This window comes from Sus scrofa, chromosome 3 (assembly GCF_000003025.6).
Source record: "Sus scrofa isolate TJ Tabasco breed Duroc chromosome 3, Sscrofa11.1, whole genome shotgun sequence".
In the NCBI taxonomy this organism is placed as follows: Eukaryota; Metazoa; Chordata; class Mammalia; order Artiodactyla; family Suidae; genus Sus; species Sus scrofa.
The window spans coordinates 56,005,073-56,021,230 of NC_010445.4; the positions used below are offsets into that span (position 1 = coordinate 56,005,073).

General features: G+C 39.6%; 1 protein-coding gene across 13 annotated transcripts in view; it reads right to left on the bottom strand.

Moving 5' to 3' along the window:
• Positions 1–16,158, bottom strand: part of VWA3B (von Willebrand factor A domain containing 3B) — a 224,064-nt gene that overhangs the window by 55,539 nt on the left and 152,367 nt on the right. For all 13 annotated transcript variants that reach the window (XR_002342532.1, XM_021087236.1, XM_021087240.1 and 10 more), the window contains 2 exons: positions 12,894–13,012; positions 6,694–6,744 (listed from right to left, as the gene is read on the bottom strand). Coding sequence is in view for 12 of the 13 variants with exons in the window: in XM_021087236.1 (XP_020942895.1) it covers positions 6,694–6,744; positions 12,894–13,012 (170 nt within the window). In the remaining variant the exon portion in view is untranslated. The remainder of the gene's footprint in view (positions 1–6,693; positions 6,745–12,893; positions 13,013–16,158) is intronic.

A 16,158-nucleotide genomic window follows, 5' to 3' on the forward strand; every position in this document is an offset into this window, starting at 1 on the left:
GAAGATGTAGGATACAAAATCAACCTACAAAAATCAGTTACATTTCTACATAATGGAACAGTTAACAATCTGAAAAGAAATTAATAATATAATCCCATGTACAACAGTATAAAAAATAATAAAATACTTAGTAATAAACTTAACCAAGGATGTGAAAGACAGGTACACTGAAAACTCAAAAACATTCCTGAAAAAATTAGAGATGCAAAAAAATGGAAAGACATCCTGTGTTCATGGATTGGAAGTCTTACTGTTAAAATGTCCTTAGTACCCAAGGTGATCAATAGATTCAAAATAATCTCTATAAAAATCCCAATGGCATATTTTGCAGAAATAGAAAAAAAAATACTCCTAAAACTTATGGAATCTCAAGGGTTTCTAAATAGCCAAAATTATCTTGAAAAAGAAAGCTAGGGAGGCCTCATACTTCCTGATTTAAAAATATATTACAAAGTCACAGTAATCAAAACAACATGATACTGGCATAAAGACAGCTATATTAATCAATGAAACAGAATAAAGAATCCAGAAATAAACTCTTAGCTATATAAGAAACAGTCAAATGATCTTCATTAAGGGTGTCGAGACCTCACAATAGGGAAAAGGACATTTTCTTCAACAAATGGTGATGAGAAAACTGAATATTCACATGCAAAATAATGAAGTTGGACCTGTAATTTACATCAAGAAGTGTTAGAGAGGATGTAGAGAAACTGGAACAATTGTGCATTGTTGGTAGGAATGTAAAATGGTGTAACCGCTGTGGAAAACATTTTGAATGTTCTTCAAAAAATCAAAAATAGAATTAACACATGATATAGCAATTACATTTCCATGTATATATCCAAAAGAATTTAAATAGGATCTTGAAAAGCTAATTGTACTCTCATGTTCACTGCAGCATTAGTCACAAAGCTAAGAGGTATAAACAATCATTAATGGATAAAAGGAAAAAGAAAATGTAGTTTATACATAAAAGAATACCATTCACACTTAAAAAGAAGGAAATCCTGTCACATGTTACAATATGAATAACCTTGAGGACATTATAAGCCAGTTACAAAATGACAAATACTGTATGATTATACTCCTGTGAGGAATCTAATGTAGTGAAACTCATAGAAAAAGAAAATAGAAGAGTGGTTGCTAGGCCTAGGGGTAGGAGAAAATGAGGACTTTCTGTTCGATGTGTATAAAGTTTCAGTTTTGAAAGATGAAAAATTTCTAGACACCTGTCTCACAACAATGTTAATATAGTTAATACTAGTGATCTGTACATTTAAACATAGTTAAGATGATAAATTTTACATTATGTGATTTTGGCCACAATTAAAAATTAAAAAAAAAAACAAAAACACCCTCCCTCTTGTTTCTTTCTACAGAGTTCCATCGCAGGCTTAAGGGATTTCTCTCCTTGATCTTTCATTCCCTCTTAATACCAACTTCCACAACTCTAAGTTTTTCTCCCTTATTTGATCCTGGGCTATAATTGTCTATGCACACACAGTATGACCATTACAAAGCAGACGATCCCTGTTTGCTTCAGCTTTCACCTTCCAGGCTCATAAGCAGAAGAGGCAGAAGAACCAATGAGTTATGTGGGTTTGACAAGGAAAAAATGAGCATCAGACTGATGGCACATAACTCACTGAACCCTTGCTTTAGATAGTGAGAGAATGATGTCCTGAAAGATGGTGAAGTAGAAAAGTCAAGGAATTGCTCTTTCAGCAATAACTGATAGAATTAACTATTTTGGAACTCTGGAACCTAGTTGAACATTTATAGCATCCAGGAGAATGCCTGATGAAAAGAAAGGCTTGCATGTAAGTAAAACTCTGTCAGGTCATTGGCTGATCACACAGATAACAAAACAATACTTCAGTGAACACGCATGACAAGGAATATAGTCTGCAAAAAAAAAAAAAGTGGAAAGGCTAAACAGACAACTGTAGCAACAGACAACTTCACGAGCAACAAAGCAATTGAGGAAGAGAATCTGATTTCCAGAGTTACTACATTATAATGTCCAAAATGTTTATTTCTCAACAAAAAATTACAAAGCATACAAAGAAACTTGGAAGTATAGCCCATTCACAGGGGAAAAAATAATAAATTGTCAGATGAAGTCCAGATACTGGATTTGGTAGAAAATGGCTTTAAAATAACTGTCTTAAATATGCTCTTCTTTGTGAAGGAAACCATGGAAAAAAAAAACTAAGGAAAATCAGAGAATGATGCATAAGAAACTAGACAAGGTCAATAAAGAGAAATTATGAAAATGAACCAAATAGAAATTCTAGAGCTGAAATGAAAAATTCATTATAGGATTTTAACAGTAGATTTAACCAGGAAATAGAAGGAATCATCAGACTTTCAGATAGGTCAAATGAGATTACGAAGCCTCTGGAGCACAAAGTATACAAGCATGAAGAACAGAGTCTAAGGGATGTATAAGATTCTATCAAGTTTACCAATATATGCATTATGAGAGTTCCAAAAGGGAGTGAGAGAAAAGGGAGAAAATACTGGACAAAAGTGAAATAGTGCCTCAAAACTCTCCAAACTTTATGGAAGATATAAATCTACACAATCCAAGAAGCTCAGTGTACTACAAGCAGAATACATGCAAAGAGAGCCACACTAAGACACATAATTGAATTATTGAAAAACAAAGAAATACAGATAATCTTGAAAGGAACAAAAATGGCATATGAACAAGAAATCCTCAATAAGATTACAGCTGATTTCTTATCAGAAACCATGGAGTCCAGAAGGTAGTGATGTGTTATATTTAAAATGCTGAAAGGAAAAAACCCACTATCAACCAAGGATTCTGTATCTGGCAAAACTATCCTGCACAAATGAAGGAGAAATTAAGGTATTTACAGATAAACAAAATCCAAAGGATTTTGTTGCTGGTAGACCTGTCCTACAGGAAATGCTGAAGAGAGCTCTCCAGGTTGAAATAAAAGGATGTGGGAAGGTAAATGACACCAACCCTTATGAAGAAATAAAGATGAATGACAAATATTACTATATAATATAAAAATTGGTATTTGTCTTTTTGTTATGTAACTCCTCTGTTGTTTCTTACACTATTTAAAAGATGCATAAAACAATAATTATAAATTTATGTTATTGGGAACCTAATGTAAAAGATGATAACAATATAAAGGTGGATAGAGCTGGATAGAAACAGAGTTAATGTATACTATTGAAAATAAGTTGATATCAATTCAAACTATGATGTTAACTGTAATCCAAATGGTAATCACTAGGAAAATAATGAAAAACTATGCAGAAAAGGAAATGAAGAGGGGTTATAATGACACATTAGAAAAAAAAAAACAAACACAAAACTAGGCAATATTGGAGGAATTGAGAAACAAAAAAAAAAAAGTATGTAAAACAAACCACAATGGCAGAAGTAAGTCCTTCATTATCAGTAATTGCTTTAAATGGATTAAATTCAACAGTTAAAAGACAGTGACTGGCAGGATGGATTAAAAAAAAAAAACATGATCCAACTATATACTACTTTAAAGAGACTCATTTTAGACCCAAAGAAAATATAGGTTGAATGTGAAAGAATGGAATAAGATCCTCCATGAAATAATAACCAAAAAAGAGAGCTGGAGTTATTATACTCATATCAGACAAAATATATTTTTAGTCCTAAATTTTTATAAGAGAGAAAGAAGACATTTTATATTAATAAAAATTTCAAATCAAGAAGATATAACAGCTATATATATATATATATATATATATATATATATGCCAATCAACAGAGCCCCAAAATAGATGAAGCAAACTGACAAAATTGAAGGAAGAAATAGACAGTTGTATAAAAATAACTGGAGACTTCAATATCCCACTTCTAGTAATAGAACAACCAGGTAAAAGATCAAAACGGAAACAGAAGACTACAACACACTATAAAATGACTAGATTTATATACAGAACACTTCACCCAATAACAGCAGAATGTGTATTATTAAATGCACATGCAATATTCTCCAGGATAGACCATATGTAATAAAGCAATTCTCAAAATATTTTAAAGATCAAATCATATAAAGTATTTTTTCCAGCAGAGTAGAATGAAGCTAGAAATAATAGAGGTAAAACTGGAAAACTGGCAAGTACATATATAAATTTAATCACCACGGTCTTAACCAATGGGTTAAAGAAGATATCACTATTAGGAATTGCAAATTAGAAAATAGTTTCAGATGAATAAAAATGAAAACACAATGTATAAAAACACAAGGGATACAGCAAAGCCATTGGTCAGAGGGAAATTTCTGGCTGTATATAATTGCCTTTATTAAAAAGGAGGAAAAAAATGGAGTTCCCATAATGGCTTAGCAGAAAATGAATCTGACTGGCATCTGTAAGGATGCAAGTTTGATCTCTGGCCTTGCTCAGTGGGTTAAGGACCCAGTGTTGCCGTAAGCTGTGGTGTAGGTTGCAGACACGGCTTGGATCCTGTGTGGCTGTGGCTACAACTCAATTTGATCCCTAGCCTGGGAACCTCAATACGGTGTGGGTGCAGCCCTAAAAATGCAAAAGACAAAAAAAAAAAAAAAAAAAGGGAAGAAAGATCTCAAATCAACGACCTAAGTGTACACCTTCAAGAAAAAGACAAAGAGAAAATAAACCCAAAGCTAGAAGAAGGAAGGAAATATTAAAGATTAGAGTGGAGATAAACAAAAGAGAGAATAGAAAAATAAGAGAATCAAAAAAGTGAAAAGTTGGTTCTTCATGAAAAAAAAATGAAGTTGGACCCCTACTTCACTCCATATACAAAAATTCATGAGATAGATCAATGGCTTAAATGTAAGAGCTAAATTCAGAAAAGTACTGAAAGAAAACACAGTGTAAGTCTTCACAACCTTGTATTTGGCAATAGGTTCTTTGATTCAACACCAAAAGCATGAGCAATGAAAGAGAAATTAGATTGATTGATTTCCTAAGAATTAAAACTTCTGGGCACATTCATCAAGGATGTGAAAAGACAATCTACGGAATGAGAGAAAATACTAATAAATCATATATCTGATAAGGCTAAAACTCTATAATTCTGACAGCTCAGCAACAAAATGACAACTCAAACTACAAATGGGCAAAGGGTTTGAACAGACGTTTCTCCAAAGAAGATGTACACATGGCCAAACACACAAAAGGAATTTCAATATTACTGATCATTAAGGAAATGCAAATAAAAACCATAGAGATATTACTTTACATCCACTAGGATGGCTTTAGCTTTTTTTTTTTTTTTTTTTTTTTTTTTTAGGGCCGCACCCATGGTACATGGAGGTTCCCAGGCTAAGGATCAAATTGGAGCTGTAGAGCTGCTGGCCTATGCCACAGGGACAGTAACGCCAGATCCAAGCCATGTCTGTGACCTACACCACAGCTCACAGCAACGCTGGATCCTTAGCCCACTGATCAAGGCCAGGGATCGAACCCACAACCTCATGGTTCATAGTCAGATTCATTTCTGCTGCACCACAATGGGAACTCCTGACTTTAGTTGTTTTAAAATAGGAAAATAACAAGTGTTGGCAAAGATGTGGAAAAAAAAAGAATCATTGTACATTGCTGTATGTGTGAGGGGGGATGTAAAAAGATGCAGGCACTGAAAATACTTGGCTCAATATGTTAAACATAGAATTAAACCTGTGACCCAGAAAATCTACTGCTAGCTATGTACTCAAAAGAAATAGAAAACAAACATCCACACAGAAACTTCTACATGAATGTATGTTGCAGCATTGTTCATACCAGCTGTACAGTAGAAACAAGTCAAATGTCCTTCTATGGGAGAGTGGATAAACAGACTGTTTATCACAGGCTGTATATACATACACTAGATTATTACTCAGGCATAAATAAGAAGGAAATGTTACATATGCTACAACTTGGATGAAACTTGAAAACATTAACTTTTTACATTAACTAACTAAAAGAAGCCAGATACAAAAGATCACATGATATATGATTCCTTTCATAGTATATATCCAGAATGTGCAAATTCACAGAGACAGAAAGCAGATTGGTGGTTACCAGAGGAGGAGAGGGGAATGAGGGAGGATTATCTAATTGGGTACCAGATGGTTACTGAGATGATAAAAAAGTATTGAAACTACTTTTGTGCAGGGGGAGGGGTTATGGCATGCAGCAGTTCAAAGTGGGATCTCAGTTCCCAGACCAGCAACTGAACCCACCTGGGCTGCATCAGTGAAAATGCACTAGACTAGCAGGGAACTCCCCAAAGAGGTGGTGGTTTGCACAACCTTTTGAATAACTTAAATACCACACTGAATCGTACATTTAAAAACAGTTAAAAACAGAACATGATGTGAATTTCAGGAATTTTTTGTTGTTGTTTTGTTTTTGTTTTTTAGGGCCACACCCCTGGCATATGGAGATTCCCAGGCTAGGGGTCCAAATGGAGCTATGGTTGCCAGCCTACACCATAGCCACAGCAACACAGGATCCAAGCCACATCTGTGACCTACACCGCAGCTCACGGCAACACCAGATCCTTAACCCACTGAGAGATGCCAGGGATCGAACCCGCAACCCCATGCTTCCTAATCAGATTCATCTCTGCTGCACCACGATGGGAACTCCTTCACCAAAATTTTTAAAAATTTTAAAAGAGAGAATGAACTGGCTTACTTTTTTTTTTCTTCTTGAGATAATGCTCGCCAAACAATTTTATTCAAGCGCCTGTTTAAAAAAAAAAATCAACAACTGTTTAGTAGCAATACTTCATTTCTTGACGAAAGGCTGACCCAGACAAGGAGAGCCTAGCTGTGTACCACTATTGCTGGACCATGCTGTTGTCACTTGCTGAAACAGATTGGATGTGAGTGTCTCCCTCCCTCAGCATCACTGCAGAAGCCTCATGGCTTTGTGGCAGTTGTGCTAAAATTAAAGGAGGGCACAGCTCTCAGCTCAATCAGGTAAAACCCAGGCTGACAAAAGGCAGTAAACAAACTGGTCTCATAATTTCTGCATGAAGATATTCCTAAACACCCACTATTTTTCTTCCTAAGGAAAAATATGAGTGTGCTCTTAGTTAGCCTGCCTTCTGTAGAGATTCCTCTGCCTGGATTCTCAGAACAACAACAACAAAAAAGGTTTAATAGGGTCATCAATAAGAGGATTGGCACCCACTTTAGAGATCAACCAGCCTGACCTCCTTGTTTTCCAAATGCGGCTGCTGAGAGGGACAGACAGATGAAGTGCCTCACTCAGCCAGCACGGTGAGCTGGCAAGGCTGAGACTGAAACTCATCACTTGGATACATTTGCAGAGAAATGCTGGGCAACCTGAGGGGAGAGAAGGAGGAGGCTGGAGCCAGTGCTTTCTATTGAGTAGTTACAGCTCCTTTTCTTGTTACTGATCAGTGGTGCTTTTTTCAGAGTTTCCAGCCCCGTTCTGTACTGTGACATCATTACCCAAATAGGCTTCCTAGAGTTTAGCGCACAGAACACTGGTTCCACAGGTTGCAAGCCGGTGTTCCTTGAAGACATAAAATTTCAATAAAACGGGGTGGGAAAAGCTGCCACTCCCTAGGAGGCAGGCTTCTAATCTGGGGACTCAGTGTCTGTGGCTCAGGGCTCAGGGAGCACCCTTTGGGTGGGGTTACCCTGCCCTGACCTTCCATCACGGGCCTAGTCAGGTCATGCCAAGAGGATGTGGGAGGAGCACAGACTCTGAGCCAGGCGGCCTGGGCCCAAAGCTCAGTTAGCTTCTCCTCTGACTAGCTGGGAGACTTAGGGCCCATAGCCAAGTGTTTTGTAGAATGAAGATAATTATGGTACCTCCCTCCCAGCGCTGTAGTGTGGAATTAATGAGCAAGTGTGTGCATCACACACAGAACTGTGTCCAACACAAGCCATCCCTCTGTAAGTGACAGAAAGAGTCAGTAAGTGAGAAATAAGCTAGCGTTGTTTCTGTCTCCCTTGCAGTTTTTGGTTCTTTGGGGCCTATTTGGAAATTGGTTTTCTTTCATCACGTGGTTGATGAAACAATGATCAGGGCTTCTAAGACTTGTGTGCATTTCTTGGAAAAAAAATATTTAAAAATCTTGTAAAATTGAAACCTTAAAAGCGGAGGCAGTAGCGTGGGGAAGCTGGGAGTATAGACAAGAGCTGGGAGCTACACGGATCTGGGTACAAACGTCTCCACTTTGCTGCTGTGTGATCCTGTTACCTAACGTTTTGAAACTGTTTTCTTATCAGTAAAACAAGGATAACACCACTCACCCTTGGCATTGAGAAGATTAAAAACTGTATATATACAGTGACCGTGATAACTAATGCTTATTCCCTCCAGGTTCTGAAGAAAGGCAAGGCTTAGAGACTCAGAAGTAGTTGGTGAATGTGGGTTCAAGGGGCTGGTACACATCTCTAGTTTTGATTTGATTCTTTACGAAATATTTTTCCAAGAGTGCATTTTATTATTCCCCTATTTTCCATCTTCGCTGAACTATTTCAAAGCACACAGGGCAGAAAAAGCGAGTGGGGAGTTCGTGTTGTGGCTCAGTAGGTTAAGAACCTGACACAGCATCCATGAGGACTCAGGTTCAATCCCTGGCCTCACTCAGTGGGTCAAAGATCCATCATTGCTGCAAGCTATGGTGTAGGTCACAGATGCAGCTGAGATCTGGCGTTGCGGTGGCTGTGGTGTAGGCCAGCAGCTGCCACTCGAATTTGACCCCTAGCCTGGGAACTTCCATATGCTGCAGGTGTGGCTGTGAATTAAAAAAAAAAAAAAAAAAAAAAGGAAAAGAAAAAGGAAGTGGGTGTGGACTGAGGCAGCGGAGAGGGAAAGCCTCTGAGTGTGTGGATGCAGGCAGTCCCTGTGGGGGGCTAGGATATGACAAACCACAGTTTTCCTCTTTGTTTTCCAAGAGTGAAATCTGGTTGAGCATCGCCTTGACTAGTCTTCTCTACCTCTGGTTTGCAAATCTGCTTGTACCAAGTGACTCATGTGCAAAGCAACTTGTAACTAAAGATACTTCAGAAGTCTAATCAGCGGCCAGAGCAAATTAGACATGATTAGCAGGGGTTATTATGCCAGGTCCCCACACCAGAACTGATGCTTCTCCTGGGAATCTGAGGGCTGTAACCTTGACCTCAGATTCCTAATCAACAAAAGCTGTGGAAAAATCACTCCAGAACCCTGCCCAGGTAATCCTCACTCAGAGCTTATGTGCAGGCACACAAAGCCAAAAGGGCTCCCTCCACTCTTAAAATATTGAACCAGAAAGAATCCTGCACATGGGCACTAAGTGTGACCAAAATAACTAGTTTATGTCACTATTTTGGCCAAAGGACTGTGAGCTTCCTATTTACTTGGTCATCCCTAACCATATGGACATAGGGTTATATCTATGAGAAACTCTTTAAAAGGGTTTTATTGGGGATGAGATGGTGATAAACCAAGTTTCATTAATTACTTTTCATGTTCTATTTTTTTTGGGGGGGGGCATGCCCGTGGCACATAGAAATTTCCAGGCCAGGGACTGAACCTGCGCCACAGCAGCAGGCCAAGCTGCTGCAGTGACATTGCTGGATCTTTAAACTGCCATGCCATAAGGGAACTCTACTTTTCATATTTGGCATATCTTTAGAAAGATGGAGCAAGATGGAAAATGGAACCGACATTTCTAGCAGCAAAATTCTTTTTTTTTTTTTTTTTTTTTTTTTTTGTCTTTTGTCTTTTGTCTTTTGTCGTTGTCGTTGTTGCTATTTCTTGGGCCGCTCCCGCGGCATATGGAGGTTCCCAGGCTAGGGGTTGAATCGGAGCTGTAGCCACCAGCCTATGCCAGAGCCACAGCAACGCGGGATCCGAGCCGCGTCTGCAACCTACACCACAGCTCACGGCAACGCCGGATCGTTAACCCACTGAGCAAGGGCAGGGACCGAACCCGCAACCTCATGGTTCCTAGTCGGATTCGTTAACCACTGCGCCACGACGGGAACTCCCAAAATTCTTAAATACTATTGAAAACAGAAGACCAAGAAATTTTGTTCTGTATAATATTAATATTATTAAATAACCACATTAAATTCATTTAAAATAAACATCAAATTAATAACACCAAATAATAATAATTCAATCAGTAATATTAATCATATTAAAATTAATGTTGTTAATGATGTTTAATATTTTATTTATTTATTTTTATATTACTCAATAAATTTATTGCATTTATAGTATACAGTGATCATCATAATAAAATACAGTATAATATTTACCTAAGGATATTAAAAGGCTTTTCCAGATTCACTCTTTGGAAGTAAGAATTGGGACAAATCTCTACAATGTCTGTATTTGGGTTTTGCCCTTAATGAAGGACCCTCTTCTGCTTGGGGAGGGAGAGTCCCTGTCCTGGAAACTCTTGGGAAAGGGTCAACTCAGTGGGAAGAGCTGTGTGACTCTTAAACTCCTAGTATTTATGGTTATTTTAGCATCAGCAGATTCAGGGAATTTGAGAAGTAATTAACATTGTTGCTCTTTCTATACTATTTACATAACCCTCACAACCGCCCTGAGCTAGAACCCTAAAAGACAAAAAGACAAAAAAAAAAAAAAAAGAATCTGAAGCTCACAAGTGTCACATGACCTGCCAAGTAGCTGCCAGAGCCAAGAATGAAACCCAGAGCTGCCTGACCTCAAAGCCCTAGCCTGTGGCCCTGCACTAGGCTTTCACAGACCAGGTAATTACAACACTGAAATATGTGAATGAGGCAAACAAATTAAATTATAACATGAATAATATTATTATATCACATGTTGAATAACTGAAATGGACGAATTTTGTCATTAGATCAAATTCCAATTAAATTGCAACAGTCAAATAAATACATAATGACACCTGTGCAGAAGAGAAGACCAAGGGGACAGCAGGTAGGCCAGCCCCTGCCCTCAGGGGTTGACATTCTCACATAGAGACAGGCCTGTGCAGAAGCCGGGTGTGTTCCAAGGGCCATATGCAAGGCAGGTGGTGGAGAATAATGGGGGAAGGCCTCACTAGGGAGGGCCACTGGCGTTGGGACAAGAAGCAATGAAAGACAGGAAAGCCAGGGGGCAGGAAGAGGGGCAGGAAGAGAGGCAGTGGAGTTTGGAGGCAAAGAAAGGCAAAGAAGAAGGTCAGAGCCCCTGAGAGAGGGAAACTACAGACCAAAGCCTCTGACTCCAGGGTGGGGGGGGGGTTTAGGGTGAGCCCTGGCAAAGCTAGCCTGCCTCTGAGAGAAACCAAGGAGCCACAGAGACTCAGAGAAGTCTTGAGGAGCCCATGGAGGAGGCTGAAGCAGCCCCTGTGAGACAGCCCAGTGCTGAGGCCAAGGCAGTCAATAGCTCAAGTGGGAGCCAACTTAGAGATGCCTGCGAGGGGTGTGAAGCTGAAGAAGCCTGAAGAGGCTGCGAAGGGCCAGCCTCTGGGCTGGGTCATGCCCTCCAGGCAGCACAAGTCAGGTCTTAGACTTTATTCGAACACACACTAGATGCGCTGCAAAATGACAGCAGACCAGTAAATGCTACCTGAGCCACTTCATTAACTTTCAGGTACTTTCTTTCATTTTCCCCATCCACACAGTAGTAAATGAAAATCCAATTGCACAGCAAGCTTCCAGAATCAAGAATAGGCTTGCCTGGAGGAGCTGGGTAGCTCTGAGTTTAATTAAGCATGTGCATCAAGGATGAATTCCATGCAGCAGAGCTGGGAGGGGAGATGGTTAGAGAGCTGGGAGAGGGTTAGACTCCAGCCCCAGAGCTGTGCTCTCCACCAACACTCTAAGCCTGGCTTCTGGGTCAGGCCCGAAAGAACCAGGCCCCAGGAAGGGCCTGGGACTCAAGGCCCCTGGATCTCCTCCTTCTGCCTGACAGTCGCCTGCAAACCCTGCCATGGTGTTATCTGCCCTTGTGAAAAGAGGCCCTGGAACAGAGCACTAACACAGTGACTATTTAACAGTACAATTTTCACTGTGGTCAACTTGGCCATCTCTTTGATTTCAATACAAAAATTGTTGAAATAATAATATATGTCCATGGTCTCATTATTGTTAAGTTTTATTGGTCACTATATAGAATGTTGGATGCTAAAATGGCCCAATTCACTCTGCTTAAATGGAGACAAGCCAGGACCTGGGACCCAATGCTTGCACCTGGAGAAACAGCTTCTTGAGCAACAAAATACAAAAGAACTATAGGAGACTGAAAATAACTGTGTACATACACAGCTGGGGCAAATTATGCACAAGAAGATACAAAAAGACTAAAAACCCAAGAGCCACTTATGAAGAGCCAGGAGCAAAAGCAGGTACTACGCATGCTACCTGCACATGACACCACAAAAGGGGTGAGCAGACCACTTAAACCATCCCTCTGGCTGGACCCCTGGACCAGCCCTACCTTCACCCCAGATAAGAAACCAGCTTATCCATGCTCCATGCCCCCAGGAGTGAGTGAGCAAGGGAAACTGTTGTTTGCTTGTTTTCGCTGCCTCCTGCTGCAGCCTGAATTTTTCTGTCTGGCCTCTTATCAATTTCTATTGATTAAGGAGGCCAAGAGGCCTGGATGGTAATAAGAGGAAAGCTTTAAAAAGTTCATGAAAACATTCGATTTCTACAGAGTTTGGAAAGGGAAGATGGTTTCTTGAAAACTCTGCTGGACCTGTTCAAGTAATGTGCTTAATGCTGTGCTGGTACAGAGGAAGCCTCTGATGTTATCTGCTGCTGCTGTGACTATCCCTTAGGGACAATTATCAAATAGCTGCTCCAGATGAAACATCTAAGTGAAAACAAGAGAAAACAAAACAAAACGAAGTCCTCATCCATTAAAGAGCAGCCAGGAGTAATACTCACTTTTCATAGGACTTAATGGCCTGTTCCACTTTTTGCTTGTAGATATCGAGCTTCACTCCTTGGGGGTTAATTAATGTCATCTTATTTGTGCCATTGCATACATGTGCCACAGGGAACACCTATAGGTCAAAGCCAAAAAGTGTCACTTGATAGGGTAACCGGGCCTTCGAAAAAATAACTGTAATAAAATAATGGCTGTACGGTGTGTTTTTCTGACTATAAAATCAACACATTATATTTGCAGAAAATATAGAAAATTAAAAAAAAAGAATCAGAGATATCATTATTAATCTTTCCGGCTTTTAAAACTATATATTTTAAAAACCACCACCACACACACAAAAAAACTGTTGCAGGAAACCCTAATCAGAATCAAGTATTATCTTCATAAGCTTCTGTCAAATAAGCTTCTGTCTCCAATAGGGGACCACAGGTAGAGAGGGAAACCTAGGGAACTTTGGGAGATGACTGTGTAAGTTAACAACTGCTGAAGAAAGCCATCAGAACGAAGCAGGCTGAAATAAAATAAAAGCACAAGATATGCCTCAGGTCATTACCCTTATGACCAACGTTAGGAGTTTAAGGACCACCCTTCTGCAATTTGAGTAAGCACCTTGGGAATTCCCATCATGGCTCAGCAGTAACAAACCCAACTAGTATTCCTGAGGTCTTGGGTTCAGTCCCTGGCCTCACTCTGTAGATTAAGGGTCTGGCATTGCCATGAGCTGTGGTGTAGGTCACAGACACGGCTTGGATCCTGCATTGCTATGGCTGTGGTGTAGGTGGGCAGCTACAGCTTAGATTGGAATCCTAGCCTAGGAACTTTCATATGCCTCAGGTGCAGCCCTAAAAAGACAAACAAGACAAAACAAAACAAAACAACCCATTGACAGTCCTAGTTTGACCCTATAGGGTCAAATACTCTCTTACCAGATATGAAGGAAGAAGTGGTCTTTTCCACACTTCCCTAGGATTATAGAAAGGTAGCCCACCTAGTCCACAGAGCAGAGTCTCCTTGCCTGCCGGTTTGCATCTCTCACAAGGGTCTTATCTTAATAAATCTATTTCTTGCCTATCACTTTGTCTCTCATTGAATTCCTTCTGTACTGAGGCACAAAGAACTTGAATCTCAGTAAGTCCAGACACCAGGTGAGTGATTCCAATTTGAAAACCATGGGTTCAAGTCCCAATCTGGGTTCTGGCTAGGTTCAAATCATAAGTGTTGTTAGTTTAAATTGTTGCTACTTTGTAAGTTACTAGTTGGGACAAACACATTTTTCACATATTTATTTTAAACTTGATTTTCATGTGAGAATATCTGATTATAGTCACTATCTTCTGACCATTTATCAATTTATAAGAGATTCTTATCCATGTCAAATAAAGTAGGCTTAGTGATTAATGAAATCAAATTCTGAAGAACAGAATGAGAGGGCAAATTTTTAAGTTCTTTCTGTCTGCCTCTGATGCTTGCTTCTGAGTTTGGAGATGTTTCTGATTCCATTAACAGTCCCTGTAATATTACACAATTTCCTGTTTGTGTATTTCCTTCCTCTCCCTGGGAATGTAAGCTCCGTAAGAGTAGGAACTTTGCTTCATTCACTGCTGTATTCCTATCACCTAGAACAGTGCCTGGCCTTCAATGAGTATTTGTTGATAAATGAACAAATGTATACACAAAAAGGTACATTCCCTATCTGTTTTTTTTTTTTGGCCACACCTTTGGCCTTGGGAAGTTCCCAGGCCAGGGACTGAACCTGCACCACAGCAGTGACAATGCTGGACCCTTAACCCACTGAGCCACCAGAGAGCTCCCAGTATGTTCCATATCTTAGGAAAATTCTAGTAGAATATTAAGATATAATAGAGTTTTTATATCATGTATGATTCCAAACACAAGGAGACTGGGCAATTTGGAAATGTAGGGAGTCACTTTTCCTTTTTGGCTGCATTTGTGGCATGTCAAAGTTCCCAGGCCAGGGACTGAACTCATGCCACAGCAGTGACCTGAGCCACAGAAGTGACAATTCCAGACCCTTAACCTACTGTGCCACCAGGCAACTCTGGGAATCACTTTTAAAAAGTAAATTTTTTTTTTTTTTTTTTGTCTTTTGTCTCTCTTTGTTGTGTTGTTGTTGTTGCTATTTCTTGGGCCGCTCCCGCGGCATATGGAGGTTCCCAGGCTAGGGGCTGAATCGGAGCTGTAGCCACCGGCCCACGCCAGAGCCACAGCAACGCGGGATCCGAGCCGCGTCTGCAACCTACACCACAGCTCACGGCAACGCCGGATCGTTAACCCACTGAGCAAGGGCAGGGACCGAACCCGCAACCTCATGGTTCCTAGTCGGATTCGTTAACCACTGCGCCACGACGGGAACTCCTAAAAAGTAAATTTTTACTTTCAATACAGATGACACAGAGTTCATGTTTTTATGTTTCCCCTGGACTCCAAAATCATACAAAAATTGTATTGTTATTTAAGAAAAACATGCATAGAAAGAAAGGAAGGAGAGGAAGAAGGAAAGAAGGAAAAAGAAAGACGCATGGTTAATACGCTTCTAGAGAGAAAAAGTTGAACACATCAGCAGGGCTGAAGCTGTGGGTCTGTTCACTCTTGTGTTCAAATACGACAGGGGCAGTGGGAGCTCACCTCCTAGAAGTAAGAGGGACTATGAGTCAGATTCAGGGCCTGAAGCCAGCATGGGTATGTGGTTCTCCCATTCCTGAAAGAAAGCCCTGTTGGTGAAAGTGGACACTGGGGTAGCCTCACAGCCAAGAACTAAACCAAGCCACCCCCAATCTATACTATCCCAGTGTCACCATGGAACAGTTCTAAATGCCAACGACCTGTGCAAGAGGATGGATTTAGGTAAGTGCAAGATGGAAGAAGGCAGAGAAAAAAAATTGATTTTTAAAAATATCGTTAAAATGAGCCAACCCACTAAAATTCCAAAAATGGTAGCTGAACCAATCAACAATTAGAATATCAATTCACTTGAGAAGAAATTAATTTATAAGCCACCTAACAATAATTATGATTAATTAAAATTAATTGTTGTTCAAAGATGTAACAGTCACATAAAAGTGCCAGAACAAAAAAATCTATAAGAACAAATGGATGAGAAAAATGTTTCAAATAACAAAATAAAGCCACACAAAAAATAGATACTGAAATAGAGAAATGTATATTAACTTTGCAATGAAAACATCAAGACCAAAACAAACAAAAAATAGTCAAAGATTGAGAAAACTGAAAAGGAAGGAA